Below are 19,496 nucleotides of genomic sequence, written 5' to 3'. Positions count from 1 at the left end.
TGTCGGTCTACTCACCTGAAAATGGGAGATAATATTAGTACAGTAATAAAATGTGTAAAAACAAGCAATGTGTGCAAGATTTCAGATCTCATTGACATTGCTGGTACTCAAATCCTTAATGTTTTGGGACAAAACTGCACAGAAAGACGTGAGAAAAATGCAACATGTGCACATTCCCTTAACAGTACATGACCAAATTTTACAAATCTGAAGCATACGCCACTAAGGAAATTATTGAGACTCATGCGGTACACCATTATTAAATTTATTTTCAGGCCTCATTTATCAAAAACTGTCCTCAAATCAGTGCAGTTTTCATTTGTCATTGCAGTTTAAGAGATGAAAGTCGACCTCCTATTGGTTGCAATGGATAACCAGGTCATTTTTTTCTGGTTTTGACGAGACTTGTTGTCATATTTAAAAAAAAAAAAAAAAAAAAAAGACGACCTTAAGATTTCATTTATTGCGAATAATTCGCCAAATAAAATATAGGTTTATTTAAAACTTAATAAGGAAAATACAAACTCCAAAAAAGTTCAATTTACTTCATAGTTTACAAATATACAAAATAGAAGTTGGCATAAATTTATATTACATATTTTATATGTAAAGTCCTATATAGAAAACACAAGACATTTGTTCTGGATAAGGCATATGTGGAAGTAGACCATTGTACACATTATTGCACACAGAAACCACAGTGCATCACGTACTGTCTGCATATACAAACATCATTGATAAATCAGGTTTACACATCTGACTTTGGTCATTTAAAGAGAAAAAAATAAAAAATCGGAAGACAATAGGTTTCCTTGTCAAATATGCAGCAGTTTGAGAACTTTGGCTTCAATCTTTGGTACCTTTAAAAGTATGAGCCTGTAAGCACCATTAGCTAATATGACTATTCCTTCAACCAGATTTTCGTTAGCTTTATTCTACTAGACGTGTGTAAACGCACACTTGTTATAGTTCTGCCTGGAATAATTAGATATATTCAACCTTCCTCAAATGTTACACATTTCATTATGTAACTAGAGGAATTTATTCAGAAGAATACATAAGCCCTTGACCTGGCTGGTGGAGCTGGAGGAGAATATAAGACAGCAGCAGGTGGGCCAACGTTGAACACCTGTAAATAGTGCAGCCACCATTTTCCAGTCATTAACCTTTAAGATCAAGTCCACAAAAGAAACAAAAAAGTCCAGTTTTATCCAACAATGGAATGATTGAAGATCCAGTCAAAGACCCATTTTCTCAGACATGGTTCATTAAATTAGTATGTTCTCCGACGTGTAGTAGAGAATGGTTATGCAGTCACTTGAGGTTCCCAATTCTTGCCTTCTCACAAAACATGGCAGCTTGTAGTGCTTACATTTGTTTTCCTCCCGTCCCCATGGATTGTGTGCGCTATAAATACTGAAGAGCCTATGGCAGTATTGGGTCTGGGGCTACTTCATATACTCAGAAGTGCCTTTTCATGTGCAAGGCTAGGTGGTCTGACCTAGAGAAAGCTCGGTCACACCTTTGGCATTGGAAAGGCCGATGACCAGTGTGTTTCCGGTAGTGGCGTGTCAGTTCATCAGAGCGCGCAAATTTCCACCCACAGCCTTCCCAGTCACAGTGGTATGGCTTCTCACCTACGGGAAAAGTAGACAAGGAATTATTTAAAGAACCAAGATACCAATACTTCATCCAGTAGAAAAACAATGTACATTATGTGGACGGTCTACCTCAAGATCCCTTCTGTTTTCGCTCAGAATACACTGTCTGTAATAACGAGTAGTATGGCTCACTACACATGTCAAAGTAGACACATGTCTAACCAGTTTATCTGCACCTTGACATTTACAACACAAGCCACCTTGGTCTACAGGCTGATGTATTTACAGTCCACATTCACAGGAACATCTTCTAGATTCACACATGATCAGCAACCAACACATTATCCTTGCCACATGTTAATGAAAAGTTTAGCAACTTCTTAGTATACTTTAGGTTTCAGTCTCTTGCCATTTTCAAGAGCTCTGCTTGCTGCTGCTGTTCATTGATTAGACTTTTCCCACTGGAAAAAAAGTCTATATCATTAATAAAATTGACAGGAGCACAGCTGGCTAGGTGCATCGGAGATCTTCTGCACAACTCGTGACAAGAGAAACTAAATGGATCTTGGCCTGACAAGCAGAGAAATATGTGAACACCAGGGTACAAAATAATATTAGGCCTCTCTGCTGTCTGATTTATCATCCCATTTTCATTAGTGTCAGTTTTTACAGTCAGTGATTTTCATGCAGGAAAAAAACTGCACAGCTTCTGCTATCCACTGCAATGTCAGTCACAGACAACACGGACCCATAGACTAGTAGGAGCAATTCTCATCCATGACTCAGATGAAAAACACTTCTCAGTGAGGTTTTTTGCAGACAATCAACAAACAAACAAACACATGGACATGCGAACAGCTCCATATATTCTACTAATGGGTATGTGTTCTAGTGGTGAAGACCATGAATAGAACAAGGACGAGAAGAACAAACATCTGAATATGGCCTTAGAAGGCTGACTTCCTATAGCCAAAATAACAAAACTATGGCACAGACTGACCCATAACGTACCAGAGGTTCCTCCAGTGTACCCAGGTTCTGACATAGTAAAGGGCTTCAAAAGGGACAACCTTTGCAGTGAATTACTTGCCAACAAGTGGCCATTAGTGGCAGATTAAAAAAGAAAAAGCTAAAAAAGCCAAAACCATATACTGACTGTCCAGGTAGTGCACGTTTACAACGTACATTAATGTACTATAGACAAGTTCATAGATTCAGGATGAGCGACCAACTCACTGTGAGGGGCATCAGGATCCCTGACACTACGAACACCCCTAATATTTAATGCTGAGAATATAACACACCCATGGGCTCAGTCAAACATGAGCATTTCATATTTTAATACATTATACTCAATAGAGCTATTCAGATCAGTTATTTAATATTACTATGTTTTTGTTGACCAACGGTAAAAAAAAAAAAAAAAAATCCAGAATGGAAAAGCAGCAAGAAGCCATTAAACAAATTGGGATAGGTGGGAGACAAAAAAAAAAAAAATAAAAATACTACACACGCCTGACCGCATACAGATGTTAGTATCTGGTGCTAAGAAGAAAAGGCAACACTTTTTCTAAAGGTTGATGAGAGCACTGCCTTCTACATGGTTGGTAAAAACAGACAAATCTGCCCAATTTGTGTCCCCAAACAAGGCAAAAAGTGGACATGTGAACTTGGGTTAGGTTCTCCTGTATATAAAACCTGCATTAGATTGTATAGACAATGCCCCAAGAGTAATATGACCTTACAAGCATTGACCTCCGTGCCATGAAGTTATCGTAACAGTACACCAACCAGGATTAAAGAAAATGAGCTTGTCAAATGAAAGTTGAATTGGATAAAAGCAATGAAAATCTTATTTTCCCTAGCTCCCAACAGTTACTAATCCAATCGGCATTATAAGAATTTATAAAGACTAGCAAAACTAAATAAGTTTTGGTGACACCATAGTTCATTTCCGAATTCGTTCCTGAAGACAACCTCTTCCAATTATTCCTAGTCAATTAGATGGCCGCACATTCAAGGGATACTCTATGCTCCAGAGAAAAGGCATTCTTCACCGTGCTTGAAGATATGCATTCCAAGGTCTTTCTCTACTTTTCCCTTAGAAATGGGGGAAAATGTAGGAGTGTTGGAATTTAAAGAAAAGTTTTCTCTCATCTTTGCAAAGCAAACATCAGTAGACCAGGGTTCGTACACAGGTAAAAAAAATGTTTCAATTACAAAATAGTTTACGCTTTCACGAATCGTAAAAATACCATTTGTCTAAATTCCAACGACTTACAAAAAAAAATTTAAATGTTAAAAACATACTTTTAAAGTGACAAAAATATGCCAAGAAGTGGCTAGACAGCGGATTTCGGATTGCAGAAAGATGTCATTAGGTCTTAGTCCTCCAAGGTATGTTCTTAAGGTCTACAGGTTGGCTGCTACCAAGTGGGGATTTCTGTAATTACCATGCCCTAGACCCTCAGGGCTTTTGCAGGAGAGTCTCAAAAGATCAAAGTCATTTTGTCTTCATTGTTAGCTGCAAATATGTTCTACTATTCTAAAAATGAATGTGATCTGTGGTAAACTCGTTTCAAACTTGGCCGAGGTCCATAGACATTAACCACACCTCAAAACCTTGTGAAATGAATTTTTCCACTTGAAAGTCAGCGACAAATAGTCAACTGCCCTTATTGACAAGTCTTGGCACAAGGTAAAATCAAAACTAAATAGAACAAGCAGATCTTGGGTGAAAAACAACTCTGAATCCCAACACTTGTTACATTCGCTCTGCTATCAGGGCTGGAAAAACAGGTCATAAATGAGACCTTCTTCCCCCTCAGCTATTTTACATGAAGGAAAAATAAAAAAAGGTTCTTACACTGTGTTCAAGTTTTCCTCTAGACTTCATTCTGGGTACAAAGTATGAAAGAGGGACACCAAACAGGGGGAATCTTTCCTTAACCAAATGTGAGCAAGACTTGGGAAACTATCTAATTCACTGAATTGTGTAGGGTACAAATGGGAACTATTTGGACATGTGTTAAAGACACCAAATAAGAACCTAAACGTGGAAAAAAAATAAAAAAGGTTTAGATGGATCTATAGTATAACCATTTTTTTTTCAAAAAATTCTTGAAATAATTCCTTATTAGTATTCATAAAGTTTCCTAGAATTGATCAACTCTGAAGAAACACTTAGAAAAGTTCTCTCTAAGTTTGAATGCGACTGTAGGGTTAGCTTAGTACGGATCCCATAAATTCCTATGCTGGTGAAACATGCTATACTAGATGTATTCTTGTTCTATATGGATTTATAGATTTATCTAACACTAAAGATGAACTCCTGGAGGAAGGATCAGGTCGGTGACCACCTTTGATGTAACCTATTTGTAGGGAACGTATTCTTTGAGTTTATAGGCTCTTTGTATGGTTCACTCTGTAATATGCCTAAAGTTTTGCCAAGAGTAAAACCACAAAAACCGACATTATAAATAGTCTCCAGAAGGAAGCAGAGCAGTGTGGGCACAGATGTTTATGCAAAGTACACCGGCAATTTTGTCGCAGCAGTCCTATATACTAGAGCCTTTATTACAACAATAACCAAATATTCCCCCACCAGTCTGAGGGAATCTATATTACCTGTATGTGTGCGCAGATGGGCCTTTAGGTGTGAGCTTTTGGTGTAGGTCTTTCCACAGCCAGCGTACTCACAGGTGTGAGTAGCGGTTCTTTTCCTGGGCCAGGACTTGCGACCCCTCTTGGGCTTAACTTCTTCTGACATGCAGCTGCCCGGGGTTAGGAGCTCTAGAGGTGAAGAGGGTGGGGTCAGCATCACTTCTTGTTTCAATAGTTGAAAGTTTAAAGGTTCTTCAAAAATACTTAGATAAGACTGACCTTGATACTGAAGCTGAGATGGAGGCAGTTGGGGCTGCTGGTCTGATGGGAAGTGAGGGAAACTTGCAGAAGAGTGGTAGCCAGGAGGTATTGACAGAGAAGGGTGGCTTAATGCCTGAGACGAAACATGGCAATCTCTTACCATGAGCTCATCTGGAGACAAAGGTTGGTTAGTCCTGCTTGACAGCACCCTTACTACTTGATACTCATGCTGCCCTTGTGATTGTTGACCTTGTCCATCCATTTGGCACGAGCCCGAGCAAGAACCAGGTGCCTCCTGCTTGATCTCTTGACGCATCCTTGGCAGTTGATAAACCATGGGACTGTCCATACCAGAACCACCCTTTCTAACACTGATGGACTGGCCATAATCGCTCATATCCACAGCAGCCTTCAATACAAATTTGCCTTGTAGACTAGTCTGTGCCTGCTGCATATAAACAGGGTCCAAGTCAGGTCTCAAAAGCTCAGCCACAAATCCACCAGAAGGAGACACGTCATTTATATCCGCCAGGTTAAAAGAGGAGTTTGGCACAGTGGACTCCCTTGAACTATATATTAGAGGGGTGCCTCCGGTTGCTTCCTGAGGGCAAGATAGCTGGTAGGTAAAATTACAGTTGGCAGGTGGCGAGAGAGCAGACATACTGTCTGGTAGTGAAACAGCCGGTGGAGGTGATGAGGCAGTAGCGGAGGAAGACGATGAGGAGGAAGCCACCATAGACTCCTGATGAATTAGAGAATTAGATAGTATAAAATCAAAGTCCAGCAGCTCATGAAATTCCTCTTGATCTCTGCGAGACCCCAAAGGGTGTCCCTCTACACCATCATAGGGCCGAGACTGGTTAAGTGCAGGATGCCTTTTCATGTGGGACAGCTCTTCTCTCCACCTCTGTAGGAAAACAAGACAACTTTCTTAGCACAGCCGCCAAAGTACAAAGCACATTCATTAAGCACATAAAAATCCCTTACGCAGAATTTTGGTAAGAACATGGTTACTCCCCAGCCAGAGCAGATTGGGGCCAATCTAGAGACATCTAGTCTACAGAAAAGTATCTGCATTTGGCATTTCCCCTTTAGGAATATTAGTGTACACTGGTTTCTAAGATAACGGCAAACAGAGACCCTTCTATTATCCTCCTGAACACTATCACAAGGAGATGAGTAAGCGCAAGACGCAGGCACTGAATAGCAAAGCTCTGTAATGCAAGAAGCCATGGCTGGGCCGTAATGGAGGGGGGCAGGACACACCTTTAGGGCTCAGGTAAGCCGGCGTAACGTGAAAAAAATGGCTACTAAGTGGCAACTGGATCCCTTCCTGGCTAATAGGAGAATTAACCAGCATGACTAAGGGCTACAGGTCCATAGAATCTGCAGAACGCAGCCCACAGGGGGCCACAATCCACAGGTCCTGCAAAACGCAGCCCACAGGGGGCCGCAATCCACAGGTCCTGCAAAACGCAGCCCACAGGGGGCCACAATCCACAGATCCTGCAGAAGGCAGCCCACAGGGGGCCACAATCCACAGGTCCTGCAAAACGCAGCCCACAGGGGGCCGCAATCCACAGATCCTGCAGAACGCAGCCCACAGGGGGCCACAATCCACAGGTCCTGCAGAACGCAGCCCACAGGGGGCCACAATCCACAGATCCTGCAGAACGCAGCCCACAGGGGGCCACAATCCACAGGTCGTGCAGAACGCAGCCCACAGGGGGCCACAATCCACAGGTCGTGCAGAACGCAGCCCACAGGGGGCCACAATCCACAGGTCGTGCAGAACGCAGCCCACAGGGGGCCACAATCCACAGGTCCTGCAAAACGCAGCCCACAGGGGGCCACAATCCACAGGTCCTGCAGAACACAGCCCACAGGGGGCCGCAATCCTCAGGTCCTGCAGAACGCAGCCCACAGGGGGCCACAATCCACAGGTCCTGCAAAACGCAGCCCACAGGGGGCCACAATCCACAGGTCCTGCAAAACGCAGCCCACAGGGGGCCACAATCCACAGGTCCTGCAAAACGCAGCCCACAGGGGGCCACAATCCACAGGTCCTGCAAAACGCAGCCCACAGGGGGCCGCAATCCACAAGGGGCCATATAATCCACAGATCCTGCAGAACGCAGCCCACGGGGGGCCCATGAAGCACAGATACAGAGCAGAACATGCACAGTGCCAACCTAATGGTGGGCATGGAAGGAAAGGGCTATCCTCGCAGGGATACTCACGTCGCCAACACTTGCCAGTCTCAACACTCTGTCCTTGCCCGGGGTCCCCGCTGTAAAGGTGGAGATGGATGGCAGCAAGGTCCCGCTGAGAGCCATGTCACACTCACTGGGCGGCTGCCTGGGCACAGATATACACAGTCACATCACTCTGCAGGCATCACAGCGACCAGCGAAGCCCCACATGATATGCACAGGCTGCGCACTGCAAGTCCCAGCATGGCCAGAACGCACAAGCAGTTACTTCTACGCCCCGCTCACACGTACCTCATTAACCTCGTCGTGACAGCTGAGAGCGGCTACGTCCACATAAGACACACACAAGTCTAGAAGCGCCCGTCCATAGGCACAGCATTAGGCACGGGGGACGAGCTGAGGCTGCAGGGAGTCCCTGTCACACACAGCCGCGTCCGGGGATCCCCTCCAGGTACTGCCATGAGCGCCGCCAGCAGCTCCTACTCCCTCCCTGCCCTCGTGTTCTATGTGACTGTGAGCGGCCACCGCGGCTGACAAGCCTTATAAATGAGGGGCGGGGACTGGGCTCACGTGACACGAGCCCACGCTTTACGCCACACCTATAGCCTGCCTACTGTCACCTCATAACAATCCCGCGTCCCCGCCCCTTTTTCGCAACTGTCACTAGCGCTGCTGCTGTTCACCGGTGTGTCCGCTAGAGGCGCCCGTTACTGCCGCAGGTGTGATGGGAAACGCTTGTGGGTAGTTTAATGGCGATACAGCACTCCAGCAGTGAGACGGCGCGGCCGCAGGTGGGAGGCTCCTCGGAGAGCAACACGAGGGCGCGGCCTGCGGCCGTGACGTCAGAGCAGCAGCTGGCTGGCAAGCGCTGCCCAGGCTGTGACGGTAGTAGCGGCCCCGGCGTCAGTCACAGGAGCATGAGAAGGTGGGCGCGGCTGGTGCCTTCGTGACGTCACGTCACTGTTTGGAGAGCCAAACAGAGTGGGTTGCTGGGAGACGGCGCGCAACCGGACGTGGGAGTCCCTGAGCCGGGGGCGCGCACAGCGCGTGTGCTGGCTGTACCGCTGGCTGTAGTGCTGGCGGGGCGGGGCGCGCTGTGAGGCGAGTGTGCGGCGCGCTGTGTGCTCTGTGGTGGGCTGCTGCAGTTCCCCGGAGCCGTCACTGGCCTCAGGGGCTTGTGCCTGTCATTAAGGGGGAACTTATACCTATCTAGCCTTAACCCCCGGAGCTTTTTTCAGTTTTTGCGTTTTCGTTTTTCACTCCCCTCCTTCCCAGAGCCATAACTTTTTTATTTTTCCGTTAATTTGGCCATGCGAGGGCTTATTTTTTACAAAACGAGTTGTACTTTTGAACGACATCATTGGTTTTACCATGTCATGTACTAGAAAATGGGAAAAAAATTCCAAGTGCGGTGAAATTGCAAAAAAAATGCAATCCCACACTTGTTTTTTGCTTGCCTATTTTGCTAGGTTCACTAAATGCTAAAACTGACCTGCCATTGTGATTCTCCAGGTCATTACGAGTTCATAGACACCAAACGTGTCTAGGTTATTTTTTATCTAAGTGGTGAAAAAAAATTCCAAACTTTGCTAAAAAAAAAAAAAATTGTGCAATTTTCCGATACCCGTAGTGTCTCCATTATTTGTGATCTGGGGTCAGGTGAGGGCTTATATTTTGCGTGCCGAGCTGGCGTTTTTAATGACACCGTTTTGGTGCACATACATTCTTTTGATCGCCCGTTATTGAATTTTAATGCAATGTCGCAGCGACCAAAAAACGTAATTCTGGGGTTTTGAATTTTTTTTCTCACTACGCCGTTAAGCGATCAGGTTAATACTTTTTTTTATTGATAGATCGGGCGATTCTGAACGCGGTGATACCAAATATGTGTAGGTTTAATTTTTTTTTTTATTTTGAATGGAGTTTTTTATTTTTCTTATTTTTTTCATATTTTTAAAAAACATTTTTCTTTTACTTTTGCCATACTTCAGTAGCTTCCATGGGAGGCTAGAAGCTGCCACAACTTGATCGGCTCTGCTACATAGGAGATCGCTCCTATGTTACAGAATTACAGCATTGCTATGAGTGCTGGCCACAGGATGGTGCTCATAGCAACCTGGGCATCAACAACCATAGAGGTCTCAAGGAGACCTCTGGTTGTTATGCCGATGCATCGCTGACCCCGATCACGTGACGAGGGTCGGCAATTAGTGCATTTCCGGCCCGAGGGCTGGAAGTGCTTTTTAAATGCCGCTGTCAGAGTTTGACAGCGGCATTTATTATACCTGGATAATTGCATGTTTAGTGTCCTAGTAATCACTGTTCTTCATGTTACAATCTCAGAGAGCTGCTACTGCGCAGGTGGTGCCATCTTGGAGGAGGAAGGTTTTTTTCTTCTCCAGTACAATGACGCCGCCTGCACAATAGTAGCTAACGGATGTCTATACACACCGATAGCTGCTACTGCGCAGGCACGGCGGGAGCTATTTTCAAATTTATTTTTTAGTAGTTGCTTAATATCAAGAATAGTAATTACTAGGACATTAAACATGTGATTATGCTGCCACAGCCGGCACCTGCCTGTAGAAGGGTTTTTTTTATCACTATGTACAGGTATTCATTATGCAGACTAGGGGGCAGGTCACCGAGGGAGCAGTGACCTGTCAGCAGTCTGCATTATGAATACCTAAGCAGAGCACCACATAAAGACCCCCTCCCACAGGCCGCCCCAAAGCAGGAGCATATCATTAACACAAAACTGAAAATAAAGATTACACAACAACCACAAGACGGATTTCATCAACCAGATATCATTGTAGTCAGTATAACGGCGCCGACCTGACACTGTCTGTAGGTTACTGTGCACAATCCTGCTGACAGGTTCCCTTTAAGGCACTAATTAAATTAGTGATATATGTGAAAGTGAACAAAGCCTGAGCATTTCAATACCCTACCAATTTGTGAAAGTAAACAATGCACCATACCCACTGAATGCTGACCAATATGTGAGGATATACATTGCCTGACCAATGTGTGAAACCAAACAATGCCTTACCCCCTAGATGCCTTTCCAATACTTGAAAGTAAACAAAGTGTGAAATTGATCAATGCCTGACCAATGCAATGACCCTACCAATGTGTGAAAGTAAATAATGTATAATGAACTAACTCAATGCACTGCTAATGTTTTAGGTAAACTATGCCCAACCATCTCCTGCCACTGTTTTTACATTCGCAATTGTGCATTTTTTCATAAACTAATTTGAACTCACTGAGATAAAGACTTCAGATAAAACGCGTTGCTTTTTTCTCTGTGTTACTATGTTACATATGCCATGCTATGTTAGCATTTACTAAATAAACAAATCTTTTTAACTCATCCTGGATCTGGAATGTGTTACTTTTTGCAACTCATTTGCACCCATGATCACATAACCATCACCACAATGTCCTTCCTTATGAACTATAACCACCAGACTGTCCAACCTTATGAACTATGGCCTTCATACTGTCCCCACCTTGTGTTGTCTCTCAATACTGTCCCCCCGCCATACTGCGCTCCCTCTACATAAAGTTCCCTCTGTGTAATGAGTCCCTTTCACGTTGACACCTGTCCATACCGTAGAGGGAAGGGGTGCCATGCTGGTGCTGCCCCAACAATCCGATATCCTGGGCACTAGATCTTTGGTTCCCCTTGGTGAATAATGCTTAATTTGTACATCACTGACCTTAAACAGCATGTTTAAACTCAGTTCAGGTTTTTACAATTGTGGGGACATTTCGAAAGTGTATTTTATATTCTTGTTTTTGTTTACTATTTTTAGAATTTTTTTAGTATACATGCTTGTCTATTTGCCAGTAAAGTATTTTCTTTGCAATAACCTTATAGGCCCTAAAACCAGGCAATAAATCAGAGGGGTCCATTGCGTGCCACTGGTGTTTTTTGTGTGACATTTTGGCACTATATTATGATTTTTCTTTATTACAGAAGCTACCATTTGAAAAAAGACAACTAGTAATGGCAATGTACTTGGGGGCTATTTTTACCCCCTGGATTGTCTACAATTTCCTCAGGACTAGGATTTATATTGACATTTAACCCTCTGTTTACTTTGACTCTTCTGCTTTTGCAGGCTTCGTCAGAGAAAATAACTTTGCAAGATGTACAGGAATTGGATTGCAGAGGACTGGGGTAAAGTTATTTTCTTTGATAAAGCCGCATTCAGACTTGATTGCCCAGAGAAGAAATGGTGAGTCCTACCATGTGATGAAAACAGTAAAGCATCCTGTGACCATTCATACGTGGGTTTACTTACTAAGCGGCTCAGTGAACAAAACATTAAAATTTCGGTCCATGACCAGGAAACGCTCCAGATCTCAAGTCCATTCACAACCTTTGGTCTGTCCTCAAAAAGCGGGAGGACAAAAACCCAGAATTTGTCCTAAAGTCTAAGCACTGATTACACAAGGATGGGTTGTTATCGGTCAGGATTTGGCCAAGAACCTGATATCCAGCTGCCAGGGGGAATTGCAGAAGTCTTGAAAAATAAGGGTCAACACTAAATATTAAGTGTGTACTTACATTTAATGTACTTTTCAATAAAAAAGTTTAAAAACTTCTGAAATGCTTTTAATTGTGCTTCAGTAACTATAGAAACATCTGACTAAAAGATCTAAAAATACTGAAGCAGGAAACTTTGTGGAAACCAAAATTTGGTGTCCGTCTGTAAACCATTGGACATAACTGTATCATACTCTTCTAGAAAACCTTTGAAAGTTGCCACATTTCTTTCAGCGTGGACTTGGGGAACCTACCTAGTTTATAAGTCAGCTTAAGTAAACCGTAGGTATGGCAACACAGATCGCAAATCGCACAGAACAATGAGCAATCCTCCAAATGTAAAATCCACAAGATGACCATTATTTAAGAAGATTCTACAAGTTACACATGTGGATAAACATAGTCTAAGGTTCAAAAATATAAATATCACCACTAGAGATGAGCGGATTGATCCACTGTGGGTCGATTTCAAATTGAATTGTCTCAAATTTGCAGGTCCCTACAAATTAAAAACAGATGAAAAAATAGCCGTTCTTGATGAATCAGCTTCTTAGTGTGCTTCCATGTAATACAAAGGATGGGCCCACAGAGTGAAAGCTGATGATACCTAGTGGCTCAATGATCAGGCTAAAGTACAGGGCTCCTAGGCATTGGATTGTTTCAGCCTATTCTGTTGATTATGTGCAGTTGCAACAAAAATGATTCAAGTCACTTATCATAACTGCCAAAGGGTGGGTTCATTAAGTGAAGGAGTTAAATAATTGAGACTGCAGTGTGCATTGAAAGTGTCATTTGTGTTGAATTTTGAGAAACCTCTCAATATATTAGTTATAGATTTCTGTAAATTGTTCTTGTTTGGTTTATTTCAAGCAGCAGAAAGTTTCTATGTTTTTCTAGTAAACCTAAGTCGCAATAGTGGGTCAAATCGTATTGATTTCTACTGTACATTCTGTTATTATCCATTGACAGAAATGAAGAAGCAGAATTCTGCTGACTCCTGGCACTATGGGACCTCTGCTGACAGTTAAGCATTTGAAGCTAAACTGTTAGATCACAAAGTTGTCTGCACGAAGCTGATAAGTGACATACAGATTCCAAGAAGGGACTGGAAGCATTTTAACTTTCACTCTGGGTATGAATGGTGAAAAAAACTTATAGCGCCAAACTGGTACGGAATAAGATACTCTTTGTGCACTAGGTTTCTATAAAAGCCCACTCTATTATATTGGAGTATACTTGTTATTAGAACTTTTTACAAATTGGGACAATTTGATAGTAAGCTTACAGGTTGCATAAAACTTAGACTACACACTCTTACCCTACAAATCTGCCCTCCTAAGGGGACTGCTGTGGTGTATTTCATAGTACCTGATGAGGCCCAATGGTTCATCTACAACATAACATTATTGTAAATACAGTAGTCTAAATTCTGCTGTTAGCAGAATGCAGGCTGTCACATACAGTGTGTGTTTGTAGCAGACATAGGCTGTTTTGTGAGGTATAGAGAGTCTTTCTGCATAGAGATGAAAGGTGTTGTACCCTGAGAATTTACTTGTTGTTTGAAGTGACTTCTTTAAAAATGGAATTTATTTGGCATTTAGACATGACAAGAGCACAGGTTCGGAGCTAAATAGATTGCAGACACGTCTTAGGATAGTCAGGGGCCTTAGAATCTATTGCTAACATGGATTAGTTGGCTGCTAGACATACACTGTATGAAATGTGCTAACCTAGTCTATGGTCCATCAACAACATTTCTTTCTGCCAACTTCATAGCATTGGCACTGTATCATTATAAAGTTGAAAACAGCATAATTACTTGAAAATCCAAATGTAGAGCAGTACAAATATTAGTAAGTACGACCGATAAATACAGGAAGGCGACTGTAACAAACGCCACATCATTTGGCATATCCCTTTGCTGAAACATAGGGCCTTCTCCATGAAATGGTCAGTAAGCAATACTTCCCGCTAGTCACTGACATAAAGTTATATATCACTTTGCCATCATGAAGACCAGAACAGTCGTGATGTCACTGAGATTTTCGACAAATGTGTGGGTTTGTGTTCTTATTGCTGGTGCTGTATTTTTCTAACAGCCACCCTAGCTGATGCGTGACTATTGACAAGTTAAATGGTTCTGTGTTTTACAGGGTCCAGAATGTTGTATGAAACAGGATTCCAATGTTTTAACTTGTGTAATTATTGAATATATTCACCCTGTGGACAGCATTTTGACTCCATGTTTAGCACAGTTGTCATGCAGAGCTGGATTCAAGTCCAACCAAGGACAACATCTGCATAGCGTTTGTACGTTCTCATTGACACATAGCCCAATCAGCGCTGGCGTCACTGTCCCCACCTGTCGAATTGAACATAAAGATGATGTACGGACTGCAGCTGATCTCTGACTTCTTTATGTTCATTCATACAAAGTGGAAACAGTGTCGCAAGCACTGATTGGGCGCCAGGCACCATGTGTAATGCAACCACAAGAGAGCCCTAGACCACGAGTTCCGACACCACAAGAACGGCCCCAACACGGGGTGAATATAAGCTTTTTTATTTTATCGGGGCCAAATATATAGATCAAGAAGGGGTTGTCCTAGTAGTGCACAACCACTTTAAGAGAATAAAAAGGGATGGATTGTAAAATTACTGAAATTGCAGACCCATGACGTCCCTTTCCACCATCTACTTTGAATTGCTCTTGAGGCATCTTATCCTGAAACATAAAAGAACTTTCCTTATTCTGATTCCGAATTATAGTTGACACATTTGGCAGAAAGCGCTATTGTGAAAACTGTTAAACTCAGATTTTGTCATTAGACTTGTAAACAGTGACTCATGTGATTCATCCAGTTGTGGAGTTCTTTACCAGTCTACACTTGGCATTGAGCACACTACTTAGATGGATTGACTGACTTGTGAGATGAAATGAATCTTGTATTACTGTTACACCGATGTCTTGCAGAGATAATACCTAAACAAACTGGGGAAAAAACAAAAGGACATGAGAGATAATGTCATGCTCATGGATCATGGATCCACTGCATCACAGGCCGGGGTTACCTGAAGGGCCATGGCTAGGCAGCTACCTGGTGTTTGCTAGAGCCCCTGATGGTGGAAATAGGCTTGAGCTGCAGGTAGCTGCCAGGTACTAATGCAGGGCAGTCCCTGATACTGCAGCAGCTGACCCCCGAGTCAGTAACGCAAGCTTTGACTTTGAGTTCAAGGCTGGACTGGATACTAGTGCTGGTTCAGACATTGCAGGTTCTGGAATATTTGACAGACCAGATGCTGGTGCAGGTTCAGACAGTGCAGATCCTGGAACACTGGACAGGAGGGGTAGCAGATTCAGATGCTGGTTCAGACTAGAAGGGTTCTGGAACAGCCAGGACAGGTTCAGGTAGAGGCAGGATGGATTCAGGTTTAGGGACAAGCAGGACAGTTCCAGGTTCAGTTACAGATGGGATGGTTCCAGGATCAGGTACAGACAGGACGGTTCCGGGTTCAGGTACAGACGGGTGAGTTCCAGGTTCAAGTACAGATGGGACATTTCTGGGTTCAGGTACAGACGGGTTGGTTCCTGGTTCAGGTACAGACAGATCAGTTCTGGTACAGACGGGATTGTTCCGGGTTCAGGTACAGATGGGATGGTTCCGGTTTCAGGTACAGATGGGACAGTTCTGGGTTCAGGTACAGACGGGATGGTTCCGGGTACAGGTACAGATGGGATGGTTTCTGTTTAATGTACAGATGGGATGGTTCCAGTTTCAGGTATAGACTGGTTGGTTCCACATTCAGGTACAGACAGGAAGGTTCAGGTACCAATATGGCAATTTCAGGTTCAGGGACTGACGGCAGTTTCACTTTATGGGGCTGACAATGGAGGTTTCAGGATCAGGGACCAACAGGGTGGTATCAAATTGAAAGACCGACAGGGTGGTTTCAGGTTGAGGGACCGACAGTGCGGTATCAAGTTGTGGGACCGGCAGGGCGGTTTCAGAGACTGACAGATTTCTGCGGCTTAGGTTCAGGGACCTAACAGCAGATTAGTAGGTTGCAAGCTAACTAAACACAGATGTACAGAGGAAGGTGCTTTAAATGCTTTAGTGCCAACTAGCCATTGGTTGGGGACACAGCAGGAGTGTGCGCATCACCCCTTTAAGAGGTGAGAAGCATACTTGTGCCTAAAGGTACCTTCACACTAAGCGACGCTGCAGCGATATCGACAACGATGCCGATCGCTGCAGCGTCGCTGTGTGGTCGCTGGAGAGCTGTCACACAGACAGCTCTCCAGCGACCAACTATACCGAAGTCCCCGGGTAACCAGGGTAAACATCGGGTTACTAAGCGCAGGGCCGCACTTAGTAACCCGATATTTACCCTGGTTACCAGCGTAAATGTAAAAAAAACACAAACAGTACATACTTACATTCCGGTGTCCGTAACGTCCCCCGGCGTCTGCTTCCTGCACTGACTGTGAGTGCCGGCCGTAAGGCACAGCACAGCGGTGACGTCACCGCTGTGCTCTGCTTTTACTTTACGGCCGGCACTCACAGTCAGTGCGGGAAGCGGACGGCGGGGGACGTGTGACAGACAGCAGAAGGTGAGTATGTACTGTTTGTTTTTTTTACTTTTACAATGGTAACCAGGGTAAATATCGGGTTACTAAGCGCGGCCCTGCGCTTAGTAACCCGATATTTACCCTGGTTACCTTTGTAAAACATTGCTGGCATCGTTGCTTTTGGTGTCAAACACGACGATACACGCCGATCTGACGACCAAATAAAGTTCTGAACTTTCAGCAACAACCAGCGATATCACAGCAGGATCCAGTTCGCTGCTGCGTGTCAAACACAACGATATCGCTATCCAGGACGCTGCAACGTCACGGATCGCTATCGATATCGTTGCAAAGTCGCTTAGTGTGAAGGTACCTTTATGCGTGCTGACAGAAGACCTACTTGGCATATGCAGGTCCTGGGATATGAAAGCTGGAACAGTGGACATAGCTGAGCGGTTGTGGCGACGAGCATGTCTACGTCCCTTCCGGGGAAGGGGGGGGAGACCATGCAGGGATGTCAGCGTTACACATAAGGAAGGAAATTGGAGCTTCAAGTAACTTAGCGGACCCTCTAGATGCATATGTCTGGTTCAAGATATCTCTGCAAAGCTATATTCTCTCTATATATTCTCTCTATATTCTTGCTATCGACCTCATTCCAGGGCTAAAACATGTTGCATTGACTAATAAAACAAGATTGTCCGTGAGCAGCACCATTGCACAGTGTGTATTTTGTTTTATGTTGAGTGTAACACTGTTGTCACATTCAAAGGCACTGTAGATAGTGTGGTTATAAAAAGTCCAGAACTTTTTGTATAATTTCAGAACGTTTTTTTTTTTTTAATGTCACCAATAATCTATACAATTCAATTGAAAAACAAACTAATCATTTTGTGTGGAAAAAGAAAAGTAAATAACTAAAATAATGTGGTTACGTAAACTAATAGTTTGTTGTCGTACTCTATGACTTTAACATAGCACTTCTAGAAATGGGAAACGTTGCCCACACTTCCTTGCAGTAGTGCTCCAAATCTGTCAGATTGCAAGTGCACCTCTTATGTACAACACACAGATTTTTATTTGGATTCAGGTCTGGGCTCTGGCTTGGTCACTGCAAAACGGAACTTCTTGAGAAGCCATTTTTTGTGGATTTGGAAGTATTCTTAGGGTATTTGTCATGCTGAAAGGTGAAATTCATCTTCAGCTTTTTAGCATAGGCTTGAGGATTTTGATATGAAATAAACTGAAATTTGGAACTGTTGAAAATTCCTTCCACCTTGACTAAAGCCCCGTTCCAAATACTCAAAAACTGCCCTAAAGTATAATTCTACCTCCACCATGCTTCACTGAATATATGGTGTTCGTTTGGAGATGTACAGTGTTTATGCTAAACATACAGTACAGATCAAAAGTTTGGACACACCTTCTCATGTAAATATTTTTCTGTATTTTCATGACTATGAAAATTGTAAATTCACACTGAAGGCATCAAAACTATGAATTAACACATGTGGAATTATCTACTTAACAAAAAAGTGTGAAACAACTGAAAATATGTCTTATATTCTAGGTTCTTCAAAGTAGCCACCTTTTGCTTTGATGACTGCTTTGCACACTCTTGGCATTCTCTTGATGAGCTTCAAGATGTAGTCACCGGAAATGGTCTTCCAACAATCTTAAAGGTGTTCCCAGAGATGTTTAGCACTTGTTGGCCCTTTTGCCTTCACTCTGAGGTCCAGCTCACCTCAAACCATCTCGATTGGGTTTAGGTCTGGTGACTGTGGAGGCCAGGTCATATGGCATAGCACCCCATCACTCTCCCTCTTGGTCAAATAGCCCTTACACAGCCTGGAGGTGTGTTTTGGGTCATTGTCCTGTTGAAAAATAAATGATGGTCCAACTAAACGCCAACAGGATGGAATAGCATGCCGCTGCAAGATGCTGTGGTAGCCATGCTGGTTTAGTATACCTTCAATTTTGAATAAATCCCCAACAGTGTCACCAGCAAAGCACCCCCACACCATCACACCTCCTCCATGCTTCACGGTGGGAACCAGGCATGTAGAGTCCATCCGTTCACCTTTTCTGCGTCGCACAAAGACACGGTGGTTGGAACCAAAGATCTTAAATTTGGACTCATCAGACCAAAGCACAGATTTCCACTGGTCTAATGTCCATTCTTTGTGTTCTTTAGCCCAAACAAGTCTCTTCTGCTTGTTGCCTGTCCTTAGCAGTGGTTTCCTAGCAGCTATTTTACCATGAAGGCCTGCTGCACAAAGTCTCCTCTTTACAGTTGTTGTAGAGATGTGTCTGCTGCTAGAACTCTGTGTGGTAATGACCTGGTCTCTAATCTGAGCTGCCGTTAACCTGCGATTTCTGAGGCTGGTGACTCGGATAAACTTATCCTCAGAAGCAGAGGTGACTCTTGGTCTTCCTTTCCTGGGACTGTCCTCATGTGAGCCAGTTTCTTTGTAGCGCTTGATGGGTTTTGCAACTGCACTTGGGGACACTTTCAAAGTTTTCCCAATTTTTCGGACTGACTGACTTTAATTTCTTAAAGTTATGATGGGCACTCGTTTTTCATTGCTTAGCTGCTTTTTTCTTGCCATAATACAAATTCTAACAGTCTATTCAGTAGGTCTATCAACTGTGTATCCACCAGACTTCTGCTCAACACAACTGATGGT

General features: G+C 43.5%; 1 protein-coding gene across 5 annotated transcripts; it reads right to left on the bottom strand.

Annotated features, from left to right (window-relative positions):
* Positions 1–525: 525 nt before the first annotated feature.
* On the bottom strand, positions 526–8,196 carry KLF4 (KLF transcription factor 4). Of its 5 annotated transcripts, XM_077249311.1 has the most exons (5): positions 7,970–8,196; positions 7,706–7,823; positions 5,484–6,372; positions 5,229–5,393; positions 526–1,637 (listed from the first exon to the last, which is right to left on the bottom strand). In XM_077249311.1, the coding sequence occupies exons 1-5, from the start codon at positions 7,972–7,974 to the stop codon at positions 1,462–1,464; spliced, it is 1,353 nt and encodes a 450-aa protein (XP_077105426.1). In that variant the 5' UTR covers positions 7,975–8,196; the 3' UTR covers positions 526–1,461. The 5 variants fall into 5 exon arrangements, with proteins under 5 accessions (XP_077105426.1, XP_077105424.1, XP_077105428.1 ...); XM_077249309.1 differs by having other exon boundaries at positions 5,229–6,372; positions 7,970–8,188; XM_077249313.1 differs by lacking the exon at positions 7,706–7,823 and having other exon boundaries at positions 7,970–8,188.
* Positions 8,197–19,496: the final 11,300 nt, after the last annotated feature.

Source organism: Ranitomeya variabilis, chromosome 1 (genome assembly GCF_051348905.1).
Source record: "Ranitomeya variabilis isolate aRanVar5 chromosome 1, aRanVar5.hap1, whole genome shotgun sequence".
In the NCBI taxonomy this organism is placed as follows: domain Eukaryota; kingdom Metazoa; phylum Chordata; class Amphibia; order Anura; family Dendrobatidae; genus Ranitomeya; species Ranitomeya variabilis.
This window is presented reverse-complemented; position numbering and strand designations above follow the sequence as displayed.

Bases quoted from the DNA above. Each gene is read 5' to 3' on its own strand.
- KLF4 (XM_077249309.1), bottom strand. The intron at 6,373-7,705 runs GTGAGTATCCCT...GTTTTCCTACAG, and splicing joins GACTGGCAAGTGTTGGCGAC to AGGTGGAGAGAAGAGCTGTC. The intron at 1,638-5,228 runs GTAATATAGATT...CTTTTCCCGTAG, and splicing joins CCATCTGCGCACACATACAG to GTGAGAAGCCATACCACTGT.